The sequence below is a fragment of the Copadichromis virginalis genome, linkage group LG18 (genome assembly GCF_057382275.1).
Source record: "Copadichromis virginalis isolate Kocher_CV1m ecotype Utaka linkage group LG18, C_Virginalis_male_GT1.1, whole genome shotgun sequence".
NCBI lineage: Eukaryota > Metazoa > Chordata > Actinopteri > Cichliformes > Cichlidae > Copadichromis > Copadichromis virginalis.
The window spans coordinates 10196130-10215110 of record NC_140635.1 but is presented as its reverse complement, the minus strand read 5'-3'; the positions used below and the strand labels follow the sequence as shown (position 1 = coordinate 10215110).

At 36.5% G+C, this 18981-nt stretch overlaps 2 protein-coding genes across 2 annotated transcripts; both read left to right on the top strand.

Moving 5' to 3' along the window:
* Window positions 1–1159: 1159 nt before the first annotated feature.
* Window positions 1160–8079, top strand: LOC146687293 (uncharacterized). Its single transcript, XM_085439471.1, has 5 exons — window positions 1160–1283; window positions 2749–3048; window positions 3130–3399; window positions 5952–6041; window positions 7461–8079. Coding segments are annotated over exons 1-5 (720 nt in total). The 5' UTR covers window positions 1160–1225; the 3' UTR covers window positions 7463–8079.
* A 787-nt stretch (window positions 8080–8866) lies between these two features.
* On the top strand, window positions 8867–18019 carry LOC146687292 (uncharacterized). Its single transcript, XM_085439534.1, has 6 exons — window positions 8867–8929; window positions 12853–13152; window positions 13237–13515; window positions 14280–14366; window positions 17193–17236; window positions 17440–18019. The coding sequence occupies exons 1-6, from the start codon at window positions 8875–8877 to the stop codon at window positions 17671–17673; spliced, it is 999 nt and encodes a 332-aa protein (XP_085295660.1). The 5' UTR covers window positions 8867–8874; the 3' UTR covers window positions 17674–18019.
* Window positions 18020–18981: the final 962 nt, after the last annotated feature.

Sequence of the window (18981 nt, the reverse complement as noted above, 5' to 3'; positions counted from 1 at the left end):
GTAGTTGCAGAACATAAATCTGAGGGACTATAAGCGGACTAATGTTGCATTCATGGAAAGTACATTTGTTTTGTGAAAACTCTGTTTCATATTTTATGTTCTGAGTTAATTAGATCAGGAAAGCGGAGCCATGCTTGACACCGTGTTATTACTGCCAATGTAAGAACAAACTACTTTGTTACAGGTAACAGGTAAGAACAGAGTCTGTTAGCACTGCTTCACTATTTCAGCTAATAAGTTTATTGTCATTGGGGAGAGCTTATGATTTATAATAATATACCAGTTTTACTGCCAACACCTATATGTAAAACCTAAAAACACATGTCAGAGGCTAAGTGGGTGATTTTGAGTCGAGTATAGTGCAAGGTTGATGTTAAAATGATACATTTTTTTGGGTGTAAATATGATTCTGTCTTCATTATCCCATATATGACTGTGTTCCTGTGATTTTGACCCTGTATGTCTGCTTCCTGCCTTACAGTAGGTGCGGCCTTTTTTTGTGTAGCTGACTCTTCTCTGCAATTAGTGAGCTGTGCATTGTGGCTGCTTACTCCTGCTTTGTGAAGAGGAGCGTATGTTGGTGATTTAACATCACTTTTATGTTTAGTAGCCAACTCTTGTCCTCCTGAAATACAAAGGGACCCCAAATCTTCTCAAAGTGAGCTGCAATCCACTAAAGAAAACCATGGAAGTCCAAATCCTTCTCAGAATTATAAGACAATATGGCAATGCTGATGATGAGCAGAGATGGAGCTGAATCCAAGTCCACTTTGTAAGTCCACCTTCTGGGCAGCCATCAATCCATCTGGTGTCTCTGCTGGAATTTCCAACTGTGAGCTGATTTCCAATTTTATGTCCAATTATATATTATAAAGAATAAAGTTACAACTAGCAAAAACACACAAAGAAAAGAATGATTTAGCACTTTAAGCCTTTTCACCCTCTCTCAGATGTAATGAGAAGTGAACCGAACTTCAGTCTCTCTCGATCCGACCGTTCTCCACATCAACACACAAACCTGCTTTGTAATTTCCGAAATTGCACGTACTTGATTCTTCTCAGTCCCTTTCACCAGAGATGCGAGTGACGGATGTGAGAATAGGGTATTAGAAAAGGAACTTAACAAGTACATTCTGGCAAATGACTCAGTTGACTGGAATCAAACTGTCACGTGTGCAGGGAGTGTTTCTGCTTTCTCAAACCAAAGCTGTGAAGCTGTGTGAAGATGGAGCGGATTGTGTTTTTTAGCGCTTTTTTATGGCTGTGTTCATGTGAAGTAAATGGTAAGAACCAACTTTTATACTAACTGGATGAACTCAATTTATCTTTAAACCTAGGTGTTACCTCAGCACTAATGAATATTGTAAAATTTGTACAGCAAATAAAGCCATTAGGGAATGAGAGGAAGAAAGTCAAGTAAATGTAATATAAATAAATAATAAACAGGTATTGACATGTTTTATATAAGCTGACAGGCACATCATAATACATCAAATGGAGAGAGAGCATTTCTGAAAAAAAATTCCAGGGCGCTGTAAGCTACTAGGAAGTTTGGGCTAACAGTTACAAAAGTGGTTTTGTCACAGTCCTGGGTGCATTTGTTTTAAGTTCAACATTTTAATTTAATTTAGTATTATATGTCAAGAGTTTTGTTTTCTAGATGTATTTTATGTTTTGTTTCCCAGCATTATAAAGCTAATTTCTGTTTAGGTTGTGTTTTTTTTCTTTCATAATGTTTTAATCATAAAAGACATAATTTGTTCATGTCTCCCCAAGAACACTTATTGCTTATAGTTAATTCCCAGTTTTCCTGCTTTTCTGTGTTCCGTGTGTATGTTAAGTCAGTGTTCCTGTGATGTTCCAGTATTAAGTTACTTGCTTGCCTTCAATTTAGTTGTATTTTCCTTGTCTCATCCTCTTTTCAGAGGATCTGCAGTACACATCATCATATACAGTGAGGTTGTTGTGCTGTTAGTAAGATAAATGACAGAGAATGACGTTTAGGTAGTTGCTCTGTATTATGTTGGTACATGACGCAGACGAAAATAAAAGAAGAGGGATCACTTCCTTAAATTTAGTTTCAGTATTTTTAGATGGACGTGTACAGATTTGTTTTCCTCACAGTGTTGTATAGTTCATTATTATACATTTAAATACTATTTAAAAGTGATCAGATAAAAATTGGGAATATTTTAAATATTTTGTTTCTATCCCAAATGTCAGGACAAGTTTGATTTAAAATAATGAGGAAGTTCCCCAAAAACACAACTGAAGGTTTTGGAGAGACAATGTGACAGAACAGTTGTGGAAGTAATATTAAATAACTAATAGCAAACAGATTAAATCCTTACCTGCTGCTCAGAACTCTGGATAGTCATGTTTTGTGAAGTTTAATACATTTAAGCACATCTCTGTATAATAGTGTGAAAGTGAAACCATCCCTTTTAGTGGGAGCAGGTTTTCTATCTATGAAGCCCATATAATTTGCTTGGCACCACCTCAACTGACTGGAGGCATTTGCCACGTTTCACTTCTCAGATTGGGCAGGAGAATATAGAGAAGTGAATCTGATATAGTTTTAGGTGAATTAAATGCTATTTCACATTATTTTAGTGATCTTAAGTTGACATCACCTTCTGTCATTAAATTACATTTGACCATATGTAGCTTCATGCACATAATTCTGATATTTGTGTTGTTGTTCTTTTTTAAATTCTGGTTTTTTTTTTAATATTTCTGTTCTTTTAGAGTTCCAATATGTGTTTGTGCGGCATGGAAAGGACTTACACCTGGATGTAGAGAAATCTGTTGTACTAGACAAAAAAACTGATTTGATCTGGAAAGTTAACGAAACTAACAATGTAGCTAAATGTGGTTTTAATAATGATCCAGTTGTGTTTGACAAATATGAAGGAAGGGCTGTGCTCTTCAGGCAAAATTACTCTTTGCTATTAAAGAATGTGCAACACAGTGACAGTGGAGATTACACTGCATTCATGGTTAGCAATGAAGACCAAAAGGTAGCTGAATACAAGGTCATAATCCAAGGTAGGTTTCTTTTTTAATCTTTTTGAAATATTGGTCAGGCATAAACCTGTTTTAAATCTCTTCATGCCTGTTCCTCTTCAGATCCAGTTTCTCCAGTTAACCTGACAGTGGACTCTGTGTCTGGCAGCTCAGAGTCCTGTGTCCTTGCTGTGACCTGCAGCACAGTGGATTCATCCATCCACCATTCTTTTAGATGTGATGACAAAAACTGCTCTCAGGTCAAAGAAAAACCCACAAACTATTCATCCTCTTTCATTGTCTACCGCCACCAAGACTTTATCCTGTGTAATCACAGCAACCAAGTTAGCTGGGAGTACAATAAGATCAAGTTTGACTGCAAGGCAATTACAGGTAAGTATAAGAGCAATGATGATATGAATGATAAATCCACTTTAATATATTATTCAGCTCAGTGAACAAAGAATTGTAAACCTAAAAGCATTTTTTTTTATCCTAAGGATTTTATCTGTTTCCAGGTGAAACAAAAGGTTTCTGTTAAATTCTCAAAACCTCCCATGTTTGGTTTGGTGAAGAATTCTACAGGGAGTGCAGAATTATTAGGCAAATGAGTATTTTGTCCACATCATCCTCTTCATGCATGTTGTCCTACTCCAAGCTGTATAGGCTCAAAAGCCTACTACCAATTAAGCATATTAGGTGATGTGCATCTCTGTAATGAGAAGGGGTGTGGTCTAATGACATCAACACCCTATATCAGGTGTGCATAATTATTAGGCAACGTCCTTTCCTTTGGCAAAATGGGTCAAAAGAAGGACTTGACAGGCTCAGAAAAGTCAAAAATAGTGAGATATCTTGCAGAGGGATGCAGCAGTCTCAAAATTGCAAAGCTTCTGAAGCGTGATCATCGAACAATCAAGCGTTTCATTCAAAATAGTCAACAGGGTCGCAAGAAGCGTGTGGAAAAACCAAGGCGCAAAATAACTGCACATGAACTGAGAAAAGGGCAGCACGGTGGCACGGTGGTTAGCACTGTTGCCGCACAGCAAGAAGGTCCTGAGTTCAATTCCAACATCAGGCCGGGGTCTTTCTGTGTGGAGTTTGCATGTTCTCCCCGTGTTTGCGTGGGTTCCCTCCGGGTACTCCGGCTTCCTCCCACCGTCCAAAGACATGCAGCTTGTGGGGATAGGTTAATTGGATAATCCAAATTGTCACTAGGTGTGAATGTGAGTGCGAATGGTTGTCTGTCCCTGTGTGTTGGCCCTGGGACAGACTGGCGACCTGTCCAGGGTGTACCCTGCCTCTCGCCCTATGACAGCTGGGATGGGCTCCAGCGCCCCCCGCGACCCTGAAAAGGATAAGCAGAAGCGAATGGGTGGAATGGATGGAACTGAGAAAAGTCAAGCGTGCAGCTGCCAAGATGCCACTTGCCACCAGTTTGGCCATATTTCAGAGCTGCAACATCACTGGAGTGCCCAAAAGCACAAGGTGTGCAATACTCAGAGACATGGCCAAGGTAAGAAAGGCTGAAAGACGACCACCACTGAACAAGACACACAAGCTGAAACGTCAAGACTGGGCCAAGAAATATCTCAAGACTGGTTTTTCTAAGGTTTTATGGACTGATGAAATGAGAGTGAGTCTTGATGGGCCAGATGGATGGGCCCGTGGCTGGATTGGTAAAGGGCAGAGAGCTCCAGTCCGACTCAGACGCCAGCAAGGTGGAGGTGGAGTACTGGTTTGGGCTGGTATCATCAAAGATGAGCTTGTGGGGCCTTTTTGGGTTGAGGATGGAGTCAAGCTCAACTCCCAGTCCTACTGCCAGTTTCTGGAAGACACCTTCTTCAAGCAGTGGTACAGGAAGAAGTCTGCATCCTTCAAGAAAAACATGGATTTTCATGCAGGACAATGCTCCATCACACGCGTCCAAGTCCTCCACAGCGTGGCTGGCAAGAAAGGGTATAAAAGAAGAAAAACTAATGACATGGCCACCTTTTTCACCTGATCTGAACCCCATTGAGAACCTGTGGTCCATCATCAAATGTGAGATTTACAAGGAGGGAAAACAGTACACCTCTCTGAACAGTGTCTGGGAGGCTGTGGTTGCTGCTGCACGCAATGTTGATGGTGAACAGATCAAAACACTGACAGAATCCATGGATGGCAGGCTTTTGAGTGTCCTTGCAAAGAAAGGTGGCTATATTGGTCGCTGATTTGTTTTTGTTTTGTTTTTGAATGTCAGAAATGTATATTTGTGAATGTGGAGATGTTATATTGGTTTCACTGGTAAAAATAAATAATTGAAATGGGTATATATTTGTTTTTTGTTAAGTTGCCTAATAATTATGCACAGTAATAGTCACCTGCACACACAGATATCCCCCTAAAATAACTAAAACTAAAAACAAACTAAAAACTACTTCCAGAAACATTCAGCTTTGATATTACTGAGTTTTTTGGGTTCATTGAGAACATGGTTGTTGTTCAATAATAAAATTATTCCTCAAAAATACAACTTGCCTAATAATTCTGCACTCCCTGTAGTGTAGTTAAAATAGTGTTTCCTTTACACGAGCCATAACCCACCGATTTTTCAAGAATTTGAAAAAGTTTTCACATTCTGTTCTGATCCTGAATACCATGCATTTACCATTATGGTCTACCCTCACTCTGAAGAAGCAAACATACCATTTTGTGTATGCAAATGTTTGTGACACTAATTTGTTGTAGTAAATTGGCACAGCAGTAGATATGTTGTTTAATAGTTGTTATTAGAAAAAAATCACAATCATTGAAAAACTCTAACAGAGCTCAAAAGGTTTTAAACCAACATTTGCAAAAGTTGAGTGCTTGGGCTTTTAGAGCAAGTCTACCCTAACAAATAATTGTACAGTTATTGCAATGTTTCTAACCGTTTCTAACCCAATGTTTTGGTTTCTTTACAGTTCACAGCAGAGCCACCCTAATTCAGATTTCAACTTCAGTTGGTCTCTTTCTCTTGTCTGTCTTCATTGCCCTTTGCATTGTCACAAAATGTAAGTCCCAGTCTGTTTTTAAGCAGCAACAACAGTGAATCTACACTAAATACACAGAAATCTAGCATTGTATTAAAGCATACACTTCATGCACAAAAGCATTCCTTGTATGATTCTGCAATGCCATAAGAATGATTATAGTGCAGCTGAAATTATGTTTTGGTAAAGCAGTATAAATTTGTTTGGTATAAGGTTTTACAGATTCAGTTGTCACTTGAAACAGTGGTGGCCCAGAAAAGTCAAATGCAGTGCAACTTCAGAAAACACAAGCAAATAGAAAAATTCTGCGAAAAAAATCAAAAAAGAATTAAAATAACAAGGAAAATAATGCAAAGATCATCTTTAAGTGGGCATGAAAGACTACATGTATAAATGCTAGTTTACACCAAGTTTTTCCGGTAAAGAGACAAAGAGTGAAAATGGGCAGTATATCCTTCCCAAAAAGGTGATTCTGTTCAACTGGATGTGGGAGAAATGTTTTGTCATTCATCCAAGTAACGTCTTCAGTTTCTCACGAGACTGCCCACTTATTGCAGACTTTCCTTACCTGGATGATTGAGCATGCATCAAGAAGCAATATATCCTTGATTTGTTAACACAGAAGTTATAGTTGCACCACGGGCAGTACAGAAATGTCCTCCTTAAACTGATTTCTATTTTTAGTCTTGTTATGTTGCCCTGAGTTATTGGTTGTGTTATTAGTAAGGTAACATATAATAATGTAAGTCTATTGACCGCAACCAACCAACCAACCTGATGCTGTACTGTAATGTTCTGTACTGACAGAAGATGGCGTTAAATATGTTCTATAAACTTTAAACACTTTATTCATTTTATACAGACTCTATACATGTAGTTTTTCATCTCCACTTTAAGAGAAGTAACTGTATTATTCCATTGCAGAAATCTTTGTTACATTTTGAAGGTTATTCCAGGACCAATGCACAAAACAGGAGAACTCTGTTCTACGAAATTCTGAAAAAACTATTTGTAGAGGAGCAAGCTAGAGGAGTGACAGACAAACTAAGTGTTTGTAAGTCATATGACAGTTCACAGATAAGAAGGGTGTTCAGCTAGAAAAGAACTGTGAATTAAAATATAAGATTGACGGAAGCCTACAGACACAACAGTGTTGTGTCTGTAGGCTTCTTAGTCAGTAATGTGTAGTTCACAATGGATTTTATTTATAAAGTAAACTATATTAATAATAAGATACAGCCACTCAGTAACTCACTAAGTTTCTCACTTACCCGGAAGCATCTGCTGATTTGTACTTTATGTAACTTCCACTACAAGAATTCGTATTCATTCTATTCCACCTAAAGGAGCCCACAAAATTCTTGCATAATTGTACAATATATGATAAAATTATTTTGACAATAATATTTATCTAACATGATATTTTGGATTTTTTTCTAGAAAATCACACCGGACAAATATTGTAATCAGATTCTCTCAGGAGTGCCCTGAAGGATGATGGATGAGTTCAAACAAAACAAAATGTATTGGTTTTTTTTATTTATTTGGGTTTTGTTTGCCTTGTTTTGTTCTTTGGGGGGGGAGGTCTTTGTTTTTTTTAAACTGTACATTCTTTGTTCAATATCTATAAAATATTTATAGATTTGTCATAAACACTGGGATGTTGATGGACAAGAATACAAATTAGATAGCAAGAAAGGAGGAGGACAGGAAAATGCAGCCTATGTAGTAGCATTGAAATGACATGTGTAAACCTAATAATACTTTTTACGTTATCACTAACAACTGTTATTGAAAAGGTTACAGTTCTAACAAATGTATTATTATTTATACTCAAATCAACAACAGTATATTTTAACTTCAAAGTAAAAGTACTGTAAGTACACTCTTGTATCATTTATCAGGTAATGTCAGTGGACTAAGGTGAATTTCATGTACAGTCTGTGAAAAAAAAAAACATTTTAAAACTTACATGGTTACATGCACTAAAGAAATTATCCTGTCACCACAAGTTTACCACACGATTTATTAAATACACCTTGGACATTTCTGTGTTGGACCCTTTTGTCTCAGTTCTTAGAATGATTTTTAATCTTTTTTTGGTGAACACATGCAAACTATAGCCTCTGTTTCCTGTTCTTAGCTGACAGGAAGGGCAAACAGTGTGGTCTGCAGCTGTAAGCCATCTGCTTCAAGTTTTGATGTGTTGTGTGTTCAGACATGTGCTTTTGCATATCTTGGTCGTAAAGGATGGCTATTTAACTAACCAGTCTAATCAAACTTCTCAAAGTGTGTAGAAAAATCTTAGTAGATCATCAGTTTATGAAGTGCTCAGACCAGCCTGTCTGGCACATTTTTGTCTTGGAAATTTATCATGTTTTTTCCTTCCCCCCCATAATCCACACAATTTCAAGTTTTTGCTTTAAGTGATCCTAATACTGTTAAAATTTCTTACCATACCTATGGGGATTGAGTCTTTCTGGAGAAAATTTCAGCTTAGTCTATATCTTAATTTAACAAATATGAAACTGTGTAAGTGAAGCAGACTACTGTTGATCCGAATCAAACTCAACATTTCCAATATTAGGTTGAACATTTTGGTACGTAGAAACATTTCATTTATTTATAATCTTTTACTGTAAAAGATTTATACAGTAGGAATACAATGTAAAAAACAAAAAAGTGACAATGAAAGAGAAAGCTCAGAAGAGAGGAGAGTCATTCTTTGTATTTATGTCACTGTCGTCACATAGAGGTTTTAGTCTTGGGACAACCCACACAGGCTGTGTGCATCACTGCTGAAAATCTTAAATGAGGAAGTTTGTACTTCCTGATATTCACAGAAGGTGTGAAGATGGCACGTATTTTATTTTGGGGAGTTCTTTTGCTGCTTTCATTTGAAATACAAGGTAAACACTTATTTTTACACTCTGATTATTATTATATTTTTATTAGTATTATTTTGTACACTAATATGTCAAAGTGATTCGTCTCCTTTGCTTTTTGGAATCTGGTTTTGTACTATAGCACTAAATTGTTTGTAAAAGGCAAACAACAAATGACATATAATAAATAATTGTCAGGGAGGAAGAAAGTCAAATAAATACAGTGAAAAATGAATACCAGGCAAGAAAATCGGTATTGAAATTACAATAATTACATTGCAATAAGTATGCTTTTGACATATTAACAAATGAAAAATCAGACTGATTTTCAACATCGATGTTTCTGAACTATGAATAATGGTAACATGGGGCTGGTAAGTGCTGACTATCTGCTCGATTTCTTTGTGTTATTTTTACATTCTTTTCCCAAATCAATTTGGCTGAAGTTGAATTAAAATGTAGTTTTATCCGGCCCCTTTTTCACCAGAGAGGTGACGTTCCATGTCCCAGGCTAGTCTTGGTAGGGATCAGTCCACTTCTTCTTCAGTAACTCAACAAACCATGTAGTGCAAATAAACAAAATTCCCTTAATGTTTTTTTTTGATAAACGCTGAAGTACTGTACTCCACTCAAAACCAGTAGAACACAAATTCACAAAAAGTGTCTGATATTAAACCGAAAACTGAAGCAGCCATGTTCACATGTTGTAAAAAGATAATGTGTCTCTCTGTCACATAGGCATACACACACACACACACAGAGGAATGCACACACACAAACACACACACACACACACACACACACACACACACACACACACACACACACACACACACACACACACACAGATGTCAGTTGCTGACATCTATCTATTTAATTTGGTTTCCTCTTCTTTCCTCTTGTCAGTATCACTTCTCTCCCTCTGTCTGTGTTTCCACCCGTAACTTTGTGTTATCCATATGCAATTGTGAGCTAGAACTAGAATAAGCCACTTATTATATAATCATTTTAGAATAATTTGGACATCATTTGGCAGAACCCCTGATCAACAGGTTTATTTTTAAATGCAATGTTTTCATTACGATTTTGAAGAACAAAAGACTGTAAGAGGGAAATTTCCATGAGTGCCAGGTCAGGGTCACGTCACTCTTTTCTGTTTATACTTCCCCATTATAACTGGCTAATGCCTGCTTGTTCCACTTCTTTGGAACTACTGTAGTCTCCATACCCAGCTGAGTTCAGAAGAAATTACTTGGCTTGAGAGCAGGGAGAAAGGGGCCAGTGTAGAGACCTCTGTGTCGTAATCTACCAAATGTATATATTTTTAAATGATTCAAATTATACATTTCATTAAACATATATATTTTTAATATATATTTCAAAGCCAGAAGTTAAAAGACAATACAATTCTGTGTCATGATTACCACAATCTGACATCATGGCACAAAGCTTTTTCTTTTTTTTAACTGGAAGCCAAAAAGAGGACAGTTAGCAGGAAACTGGAGCACCAGAACTGTGAGAACTGACAGCAGAGGGGACCCAGGAAGAGCAGTCAGGGGAGAAAGGCAGGACAGGAGCAGGGGTGGCCCAGAGCTTTAAAACCATTTGCAAGTCTTCTCTTTAATGTTTCTATAATTTCCAGTGGTCATGTACTCTCAGATATGCTCTGATGAACTTAACTTCACATTGATAGTTGTATTTATTTACTTCCTCTGAAAAAAGGAAACATTAGACCAATGCATTTCTGCAGCTTCATTGCTGTGAAATTATGGTAATCATAGCAAGTAGAATCATCTACAATATTAACTCGGCTACATGAGTACCACGTTTTTGTACTGCACTCCTGCAACAATGCTTTACAAACTGCTACAAGCACAAATGCAAACATCAGGCAGACAGACTGTGGGTTTCTCTTTGGTCATCTGTGTACAAGCTTGACTGAACTTCCTCTTATAGTTAGTTTTACTGTGACAAAAACTAACAGATAAAATACTATTTCTGTATGAAGCAACAGTATATAGCAGTATGTCATAAAATGGGTGATCACATATGCTGAATGACTCCTTACAACAAAGTGAAATCAACAGAAACAGCATGATTACTGATCAAAGTTAAATGTGAAATGCTGCATAATAATATATAATGCTGATATTACAACTGAGAAGTGGTTAAGTGTGTGGTCACAGCTGTGAGACTGCAAGTAGATGAAGAAGCACATATGAGACTCTGATAGCTGTGAGATAAACTCCAATGTCTTCAGCTCCAACTAAAAATAAACACCAGTGTGTTCACTTTCTAATTTAATTCTGTCAGCAGTCACGAACTACATGGATGCTAAAATTATTCTACCGAGAAAAATATTTTTATTACCTCCTCTTTCTGAGTACAAACATTTATGCTTTGAGAGTGAAGTATGTTTTAGATGAACATTCAACTTAAAAAAACAGAGTTAGAAGAACACACACAAACAATTGATGGACACTATATATCACTGCAGACATATGCAAGCAGTGGATGGTCTGCAATTTTAGATCCTAAATGAGAAAATGTGAACAATATTACAGTAATACAGTATAAAACTGTATAAAACTGTAAACATAGAATGATGAATACCTACAGGAACAGTTTTAAGTTTGACAGCAGTTTTCATTTCAAACATGTTGTGAAGTCATCACTAGTTTAGTTATCATTATCTGTTATTCCTTTAGATCAGTTTGAGTACACATGTTGACAAAATGACAAAAAAGGGAGAACAATTTGATCTTCCTGGCCAATGTTACTTTGACATGTGGAGAGAAAGCAAAACGATCAAAGTTTGGAATCAAAGTGTGAACTGAATGAACACAGCCTTTTTTGTTTTTCTTAAGGAACATGATTGATAGATTTTGCAATTCTACTAATATTTCAGTTTCATTAATCTTTATTTAATCTATTAAAGGTATTTGTTGTATCTTACAAAAAAAAAGCCCAAAATGCACACATTTGTGGATGTCAGCAAGAACTGAAACAAAAATAAGCAAATGATAAATGTAAGAAAATCAGCAGCTCAGTAGCTGTGGGGCTTTTGTCTGTTGAAGGAAATAACAGTTGAATCACCTCTTTAAATTTAGTCACAGCACTGTCAGATAAACTTCCAGTTTAATGAAAAAAAGTCCCCGGTGCTCGCTAGTTCATTTTTGTAAATGCAAATGATAAATAATAATTTTTTAAAAAGATAAGAGCGTTTCAAGAAATACTGTTTGATGTTCAAGCAGACACTTAGGGTCTGAAAGGCTAAGAGTAAGGATTTAAAATGTTTTATAACTTTATCTCAGTCTTCATTTCATTTTTAATGGTTGATTCCTTCATTGGTGATTTTTGATTTGGCTGGACATATTCTGTACAGGTTTGAGGGTTGCAGCTTCCCTTTTCCTCTCATGGAGGGAAGCAGAGAAGCTTCCTGAAACAAAAAAGTATCTGGTTAGTTTGGTTAGTTTCATAAATGTTGACAACTCTAGATATTAGAGGTGCACCATCTAAAGTTGGGTGGAAGCCATAATTTCCAATAGGATTTTCACGAGAAAGCCCACATTTTATTGTTGTAAATGTTTTGAAACCTAGACAACCAGTGACTGAAGGAAGATGTGTGGCATAGCATGTGCTGCATGTGATCGCAAGTCAGGTTGGGGAAGGGAGTAGGAAAAACCACAATCAAACATTTTGGCAGTTACACACAAATCTATATTAATATGAGAGATCTTTGATGTAAGGGTGTTTTATTACAGCTGAATAAAATTTTAATTATAAACATATAAATATAAACAGATGATGTAACTATGTTGACTAAACAATAATAAAAATAGTTAAGAAAAAAATTCTGAAAAAATATCTACTGTATTTAATTTAAGGAGTTCCAGTTGCATGTTAATAAGATGATTCTGACATCAGGTTTGTTGTTTTTCTTTTAGGGCTCCGACATGTGTTTCTCCTCCGTGGAAAGGACTTACACCTGGATGTAGAGAGATCTGTTGTACTAGACAAAAAAACTGATTTGATCTGGAAAGTTAATGAAACTAACAATATAGCTAAATGTGGTTTTAATAATGATCCAGTTGTGTTTGACAAATATGAAGGAAGGGCTGAGCTCTTCAGGCAAAATTACTCTTTGTTATTAAAGAATGTGCAACACAATGACAGTGGAGATTATACTGCATTCATGGTTAGAAATGAAGACCAAAAGGTAGCTGAATACAAGGTCATAGTCCAAGGTAGGTTTCTGTTTTCATTATCTTTTTGAAATGGTGATACAACATAGACCTGTTTTAAATCTCTTTATGCCTGTTACTCTTCAGATGCAGTTTCTCCAGTTGACCTGACAGTGGACTCTGTGTCTGGCAGTTCAGACTCCTGTAACCTCACTGTGACCTGCAGCACAGTGGATTCTCAAATCAGCAGCATTTTCACATGTGATGCCCAAAACTGCTCTCAGGTGGAAGAAAACAGTTTGAAAACCCCAGATTATTATTCGTCTTTAATTGTTTACCTGCATGGAGACTTCATCATCTGTAATCACAGCAATAAAGTCAGCTGGACAGACAGTAAGACTAAACCTTACTGTGAGACAAGGGCAGGTAAGTTTAAAGGCCGTAAAGACATGAATGACTGATTTAAATCATACCAATTTAAAGAGTTTATGCAGCAGAACAAAGAAGTAAAACTAATTTTCAATCTTTAAAGACTTCATCGCTTTATATTGGCCTATTCGTGTTTTTCTGTTGAAATAGAAGGTATTAAACTCTCAAAAACTAGAAAACACCAGTTTAGTTTCTTTATCCCTGATTTGTCTTCCTTCCCATGTATTTTTTTTGTCTAGTTCAGCCAAATCTGTGTTTGTTTACCTTTCTTTGTATTGTATATCTTAATCCATGTCTCAGTGTTGGTCATTTGCTGTTTTATAGCCTGTGTCCTGTTTCCTGTGTGCTAAATGTTCAGTTTTGCTCCCCTTGTCTCATTCATCTGTGATTATGTCAGCTGAGTGTCCCTCTGTTCCTTGTTTCAGTCTCTCTCACTCACCGTGTGTCCTGTGTTCCATTCTAGTTCGTAAATTCCTGGTTTCTGTCCAGTCATTCTCACCACAGACATGCCGTTAACCAAGGTGAAGATCTAAAAAGGATTTGCAGCTTTCCATTAACAGTCATAGAAGTGTATGAAAATTTCTAAATCTAATCACCTTTGGTTGGTGAATTTTGATTGGTAGTCCAAAACCTTTTGAGATTTAACACAAAGTGTTTGTGCTTCTGGTGTGATGATTCTGCCATTACTGAAATAACTGCAAATTTAAAATGACAGATTCTCGTCAGATTGTTTGTGATGTAATATTTTGTTTTCTTTACAGTTTCAAGTGCAAACATAATTATCGCAGCTGCTGGTGGCCTCTGTGGTTTCATTTTCATCATTGTCATCATTTGCATTGTCGCAAAACGTGAGTCGCAATTTGTTTTTTCAGCAAAAACAGTCAAATAAGAATTGTTGCTACTTTAAGTACACTGAAATCTAATATAATATGTAAGTATGCGCTTAATGGGGCGATCGTGGCTCAAGAGTTGGGAGCTCGCCTTGTAATCGGAAGGTTGCCGGTTCGAGCCCCGGTCTCGGTCGTTGTGTCCTTGGGCAAGACACTTCGCCAGTGCTCGGCAGCCTTGCCTCTGCCAGTGTGCCCCAGGGTGGCTGTGGCTACAATGTAGCCTCCCATCACCAGTGTGTGAATGGGTGGATGACTGGCTGTGTAAAGTGCTTTAGGGTCCTTAGGGCGCTATGCAAGTACAGGCCATTTACCCTTTTAATATACATAAAAATACTCCATGAAAACAAAGAAAGTCAAGCCCAAATTTGGTACAATAGTATGGATCTGCTTTGTAAGGCATTTTTAAATGTGAATGTAATTTTCATTCAGAATGTCTGTTTAAGTTAACCTCACCTCTTCAAAAAGTGTTCAATTAGGTGACACATTGGTTCTCAAATTTCCCCCAATTTCACACTTATGAACAAATGAGCAAAGATTAGCAATCAAATCAGCTGTAAGGTTTAAAATCTATGTATCCAAATTATCCTGTCTAGATTACTTTCATGAATGAATTGTCTTCAAAGCTTCGTGGATCCTCACAGCGAAAATGAGTCTAAAAAAATGGTGTCCCTCAGTAAGGCAATATAGGCTGGAGGAGATAAAATTAGAAATAAAGCACCGAGTTGCTGCTACATTTGAACTAAAACATACAACTGCTTTAAAATGTTAGGTAAGTAATGCACATTCACAGGCAGTGCTGGGGAGATTACTTTTAAAATGTATTCCACTATAGATTACAGAATACATGGCCAAAAATGTATTTTGTAACGTATTCTGTTAAGTTACTCAATGAGAGTAACGTATTCGGAATACTTTGGATTACTTGATATATTATCATGCTTTTTACAACTACATGAATGTACTATAGCTGTGTGATTTATTACTATCGCTGAAGGTTAATCACCACCGAGCTAACATTTTTAACTGGCGTTAGCTGAGGTTAGTTCATAGACCGCAGACTGTTAGATTTGATGGGTAGCATTAACAACCTGTTAGCAGCAAATAACCATGTGCAGTTCTGAAAGCAATGCCAACTAGATTTTTAAACCTTAATATAAAATGAGTAACACTAGGGTGGACATTAGGTAAGGCTGCACTTTTTGCAGTGATCTTGTATAGAAAACTATTTCTGTATCAGTAATATGTTTTCTTTCTTTCTGCTTTCAGAACTGCACATGGTTATTTGCAGCTAGCAGGTTGTAATGCAGCCTTCATTAATAGTCTTTTGATGCTGAGAGTAGCTTGGCTGATAGCAAACAGAGTCAGTCCCATTCTTCTTTAAATGTGAAGTGAAATTTCCAAGTAAGAAATGCATTCCTGCCCGTGCACTGCTGGCTCTGTTTTCCTGGCTTCAGGTCCACCATGTAACTGACACCACCAACATTAACAGGACGCTTATATTAGAGCCTCTTATTGCATGTTTTGTTTGGATTTCCTGCAATGTGTGGATTTACCAAGATTAGAGAGGGGATAGCCTAACATATGAAACGGGAAAAGACCGCTGTGTAATCCATTTATTTCAACAAAGTAACTGTATTCTAATAAGCGGTAGCTGCAATGGAATGCAGTTACTCATATTTTATATTTTAAATACGATACGCCGTTACATGTATTCTGTTACTCCCCAACACTGTTCACAGGAGGGTAAAACTGTAATTGGACTGAATTGTAGGGTTGAATTTAATCCCACTGGGATAAGAAATTTGAATTTGGCTGAGAGAAAAACCACCACAAAAACACACGTATACACATAAAACAACAAAAAAACAGACACAACTGAAATCTAATAATGCGACCTGTTACCTAAATATTTGGTACCGGCTAAAGAATGAGCAGTTAAAAGCTCTGATTTTTAGTGTATTTTTTCCTAGATGTGAAGCCACTTTGCCACTTTTGTTGCTGCTGTTTATTTAAACATTCACATTACTCTGTGAAGTGCAGCATTCAAGCCAACTCTGCTTGGACAAATATGTGACAGAAAATATTTTGTGCCTTTTGCCCTAAAACCCAACTGGGATCAGTTCAAAGTGTTGGCTTTGAATATCACATTATCTGTATCTCACCTGGTTTCCAGTTGTTGTGTGTTGTGGAGCTGTCTGAGCTCCACCCACATCATCAGAACATTGGATTGGATACAAGTACTGCATGAAACAAGTTTTGACCAGTAATTAATTAAAACTACTCTTTTAAAAAACAAACAACAAAACACCCCTGCAGACAGCTCCCTTTTTTTGCTGTCTTGCATCTGTGTTTATCGATGCAGCGTCTGCAGTTCTCTCAAGAAAAAAATAATACTGCTAATCCCACCTGGTTAAATAGCATTAAATAGTTTAAATATTTTTTTAAATAATTAATTGTTGGTTGTTAATTGCTGCCTTCTATTAACATGTCCGAGACATAACTGTGGAAAAAGAAGGGACCACAGTTACTACAGGCCCTTAACCAGTTTAACAAGTTATTTTAAAAAAAAAGGAAATTCATTTTGACCAATAAAGATCGATGATTTTATTTATTTATTTACAGACTGATCAGTTCACTGTATGATAACAGGACAGGGGTGTATTAGTTCTCTGTAGCTAACATGAACTGATCTGGAGTCAATGTTATTTCCAGTGAGGAATTTAGACGTTCTGGTGGAAGATATGTGCTGTAAGTAAATCTGTATTTACTGTGACTGGCTTGCAGGTAAACGAAGGAACCAGGAAAATCAACTGTATGAGGCTGCTCAAGTAAGTGAACACTTTTTCTTAAGAGAAAAAAGAAAGAAAATGTCTGATTCAGCTTTATTTTAAATTCACTTCAAATTCAGAATAGTTTAATGAGCTAACACACTAGTTTTATGCGCCTGCCCAAAATCAACCTCCATCTTCTTTCTTCACTGCTCCACCCAGTTTGTTTGTTTTTTAACAAAACACTTTGGATTTGTTTCTAGGAGCATCCTCCAGGCCAAACTCGAAATGAGAATGTTCCAGGAGATGCCTCGAGTCTTTCCCCAACATCTACTTATGCCCTCGTGGAGTTTCACCCTAAAACAGAATCCACGAAGTCCAAAAAGATTCCACAGCCAGAGACGGTGTATGCTCAGGTTACCAGACCCACCAGGCCCAGAGTCACTGCCCAACAAACAGAGCTGGAGAACATCAGTAGTATAAATTCACAAGGCTAAACACATATGAACTATGAACACTTGAACTCTGCTTTTCTTTTTTCTAAAATGTTGGCACAGAGGACATGTTGGATCAAATTTATCACCTGTTTAAAACACAAATGAACTGAATATTTTCTTAATGTTTTCAAACATTATCCTTTTTTGTAGTAATATTTTTGTGTTTTAGATGGTGATGGCTTACTGTGAAGTACAATATTTTGTTTTTAGAGCTATATACTTGAATCTCTTTTTCTTTTTCTTGTTTTTTGAAGTTTTCCTGAATAATGTAGTGCATATAATCTTTATCAATAATTATTGTAATTTTTTATATGTGTTGCAGACTATAAATAATACTTAAAGTTAATACATTTCAAGTTTTCTTTTTATAGATCTAGACCAGGGGTGTGAAATATAAGACTCCAATCCAGCCCACTGGGAGCTTTTAAAAATGTGAAGGAGGGCATAAATTTTGGACTGTCGAATATATTTCAGTTGTTTTGCCATGGCGTTATATAAACTAAAATGAATTGGTTTGGCACACTTATCAAAGTGGGCTGGATGTGGCCAACACTGTAAGATGTGTTCAAAATCCACGATCTAAACTTTATGGAGAAATGTATTAAATCAATTCCTCATTAGGAAGACTTTGTTAGTTAACAGCCACCTTAGGTTTGTTGTGGAACAGCTTCAACAGAAAAACTTTCTTTGTAATTTATATTTATTACAGAAAGAAAGGCATGGGAAGTCAGCAAAACAAGAATAAAGTCTGGAGGTATACAAAGAAATCTTAAACATTTTTCTACTGGAATTTTCAAAATTAAATTCTAAATAAGTGTATATAATAAGAATCTGTCTGGTTGTTCTGACCAAATGTCACATGTCTAATGGAGTTTCCCCATATTTACCCTCATGAGTACATGCTACTGCCAGTCGGTACATTTAGTTTCTTGATAAAGATGACATGTCCAAAAGATCAGATCTCTTCCTTTTTTACGACTCAGACTGAATGCCTTTGTCCTCAAAGGTCATAGTGAATTACACACATACACCCAAAGCTAAAAGTACATAAGACAGAAAAAAGGTTTTCATTGCCTTCATGTTTTTTTTTTTTAATTTAGCTGTTGTACCAGGGAACTAAATTGTTTTCGTAAAAGTCAAATGTAAAGTAGACATTAACAAAAAACATGTTTTGCTTTTGAAGAGGTTTTACAAGAACAAATTATGAGAAATGTTTCAATTAATTTATCCGGAAGAATATTTTGAAACTGATTAGTGGTGAAAAATACCATGTTCATCATTTAAAGATAATGTTTTTATTGTCAAATA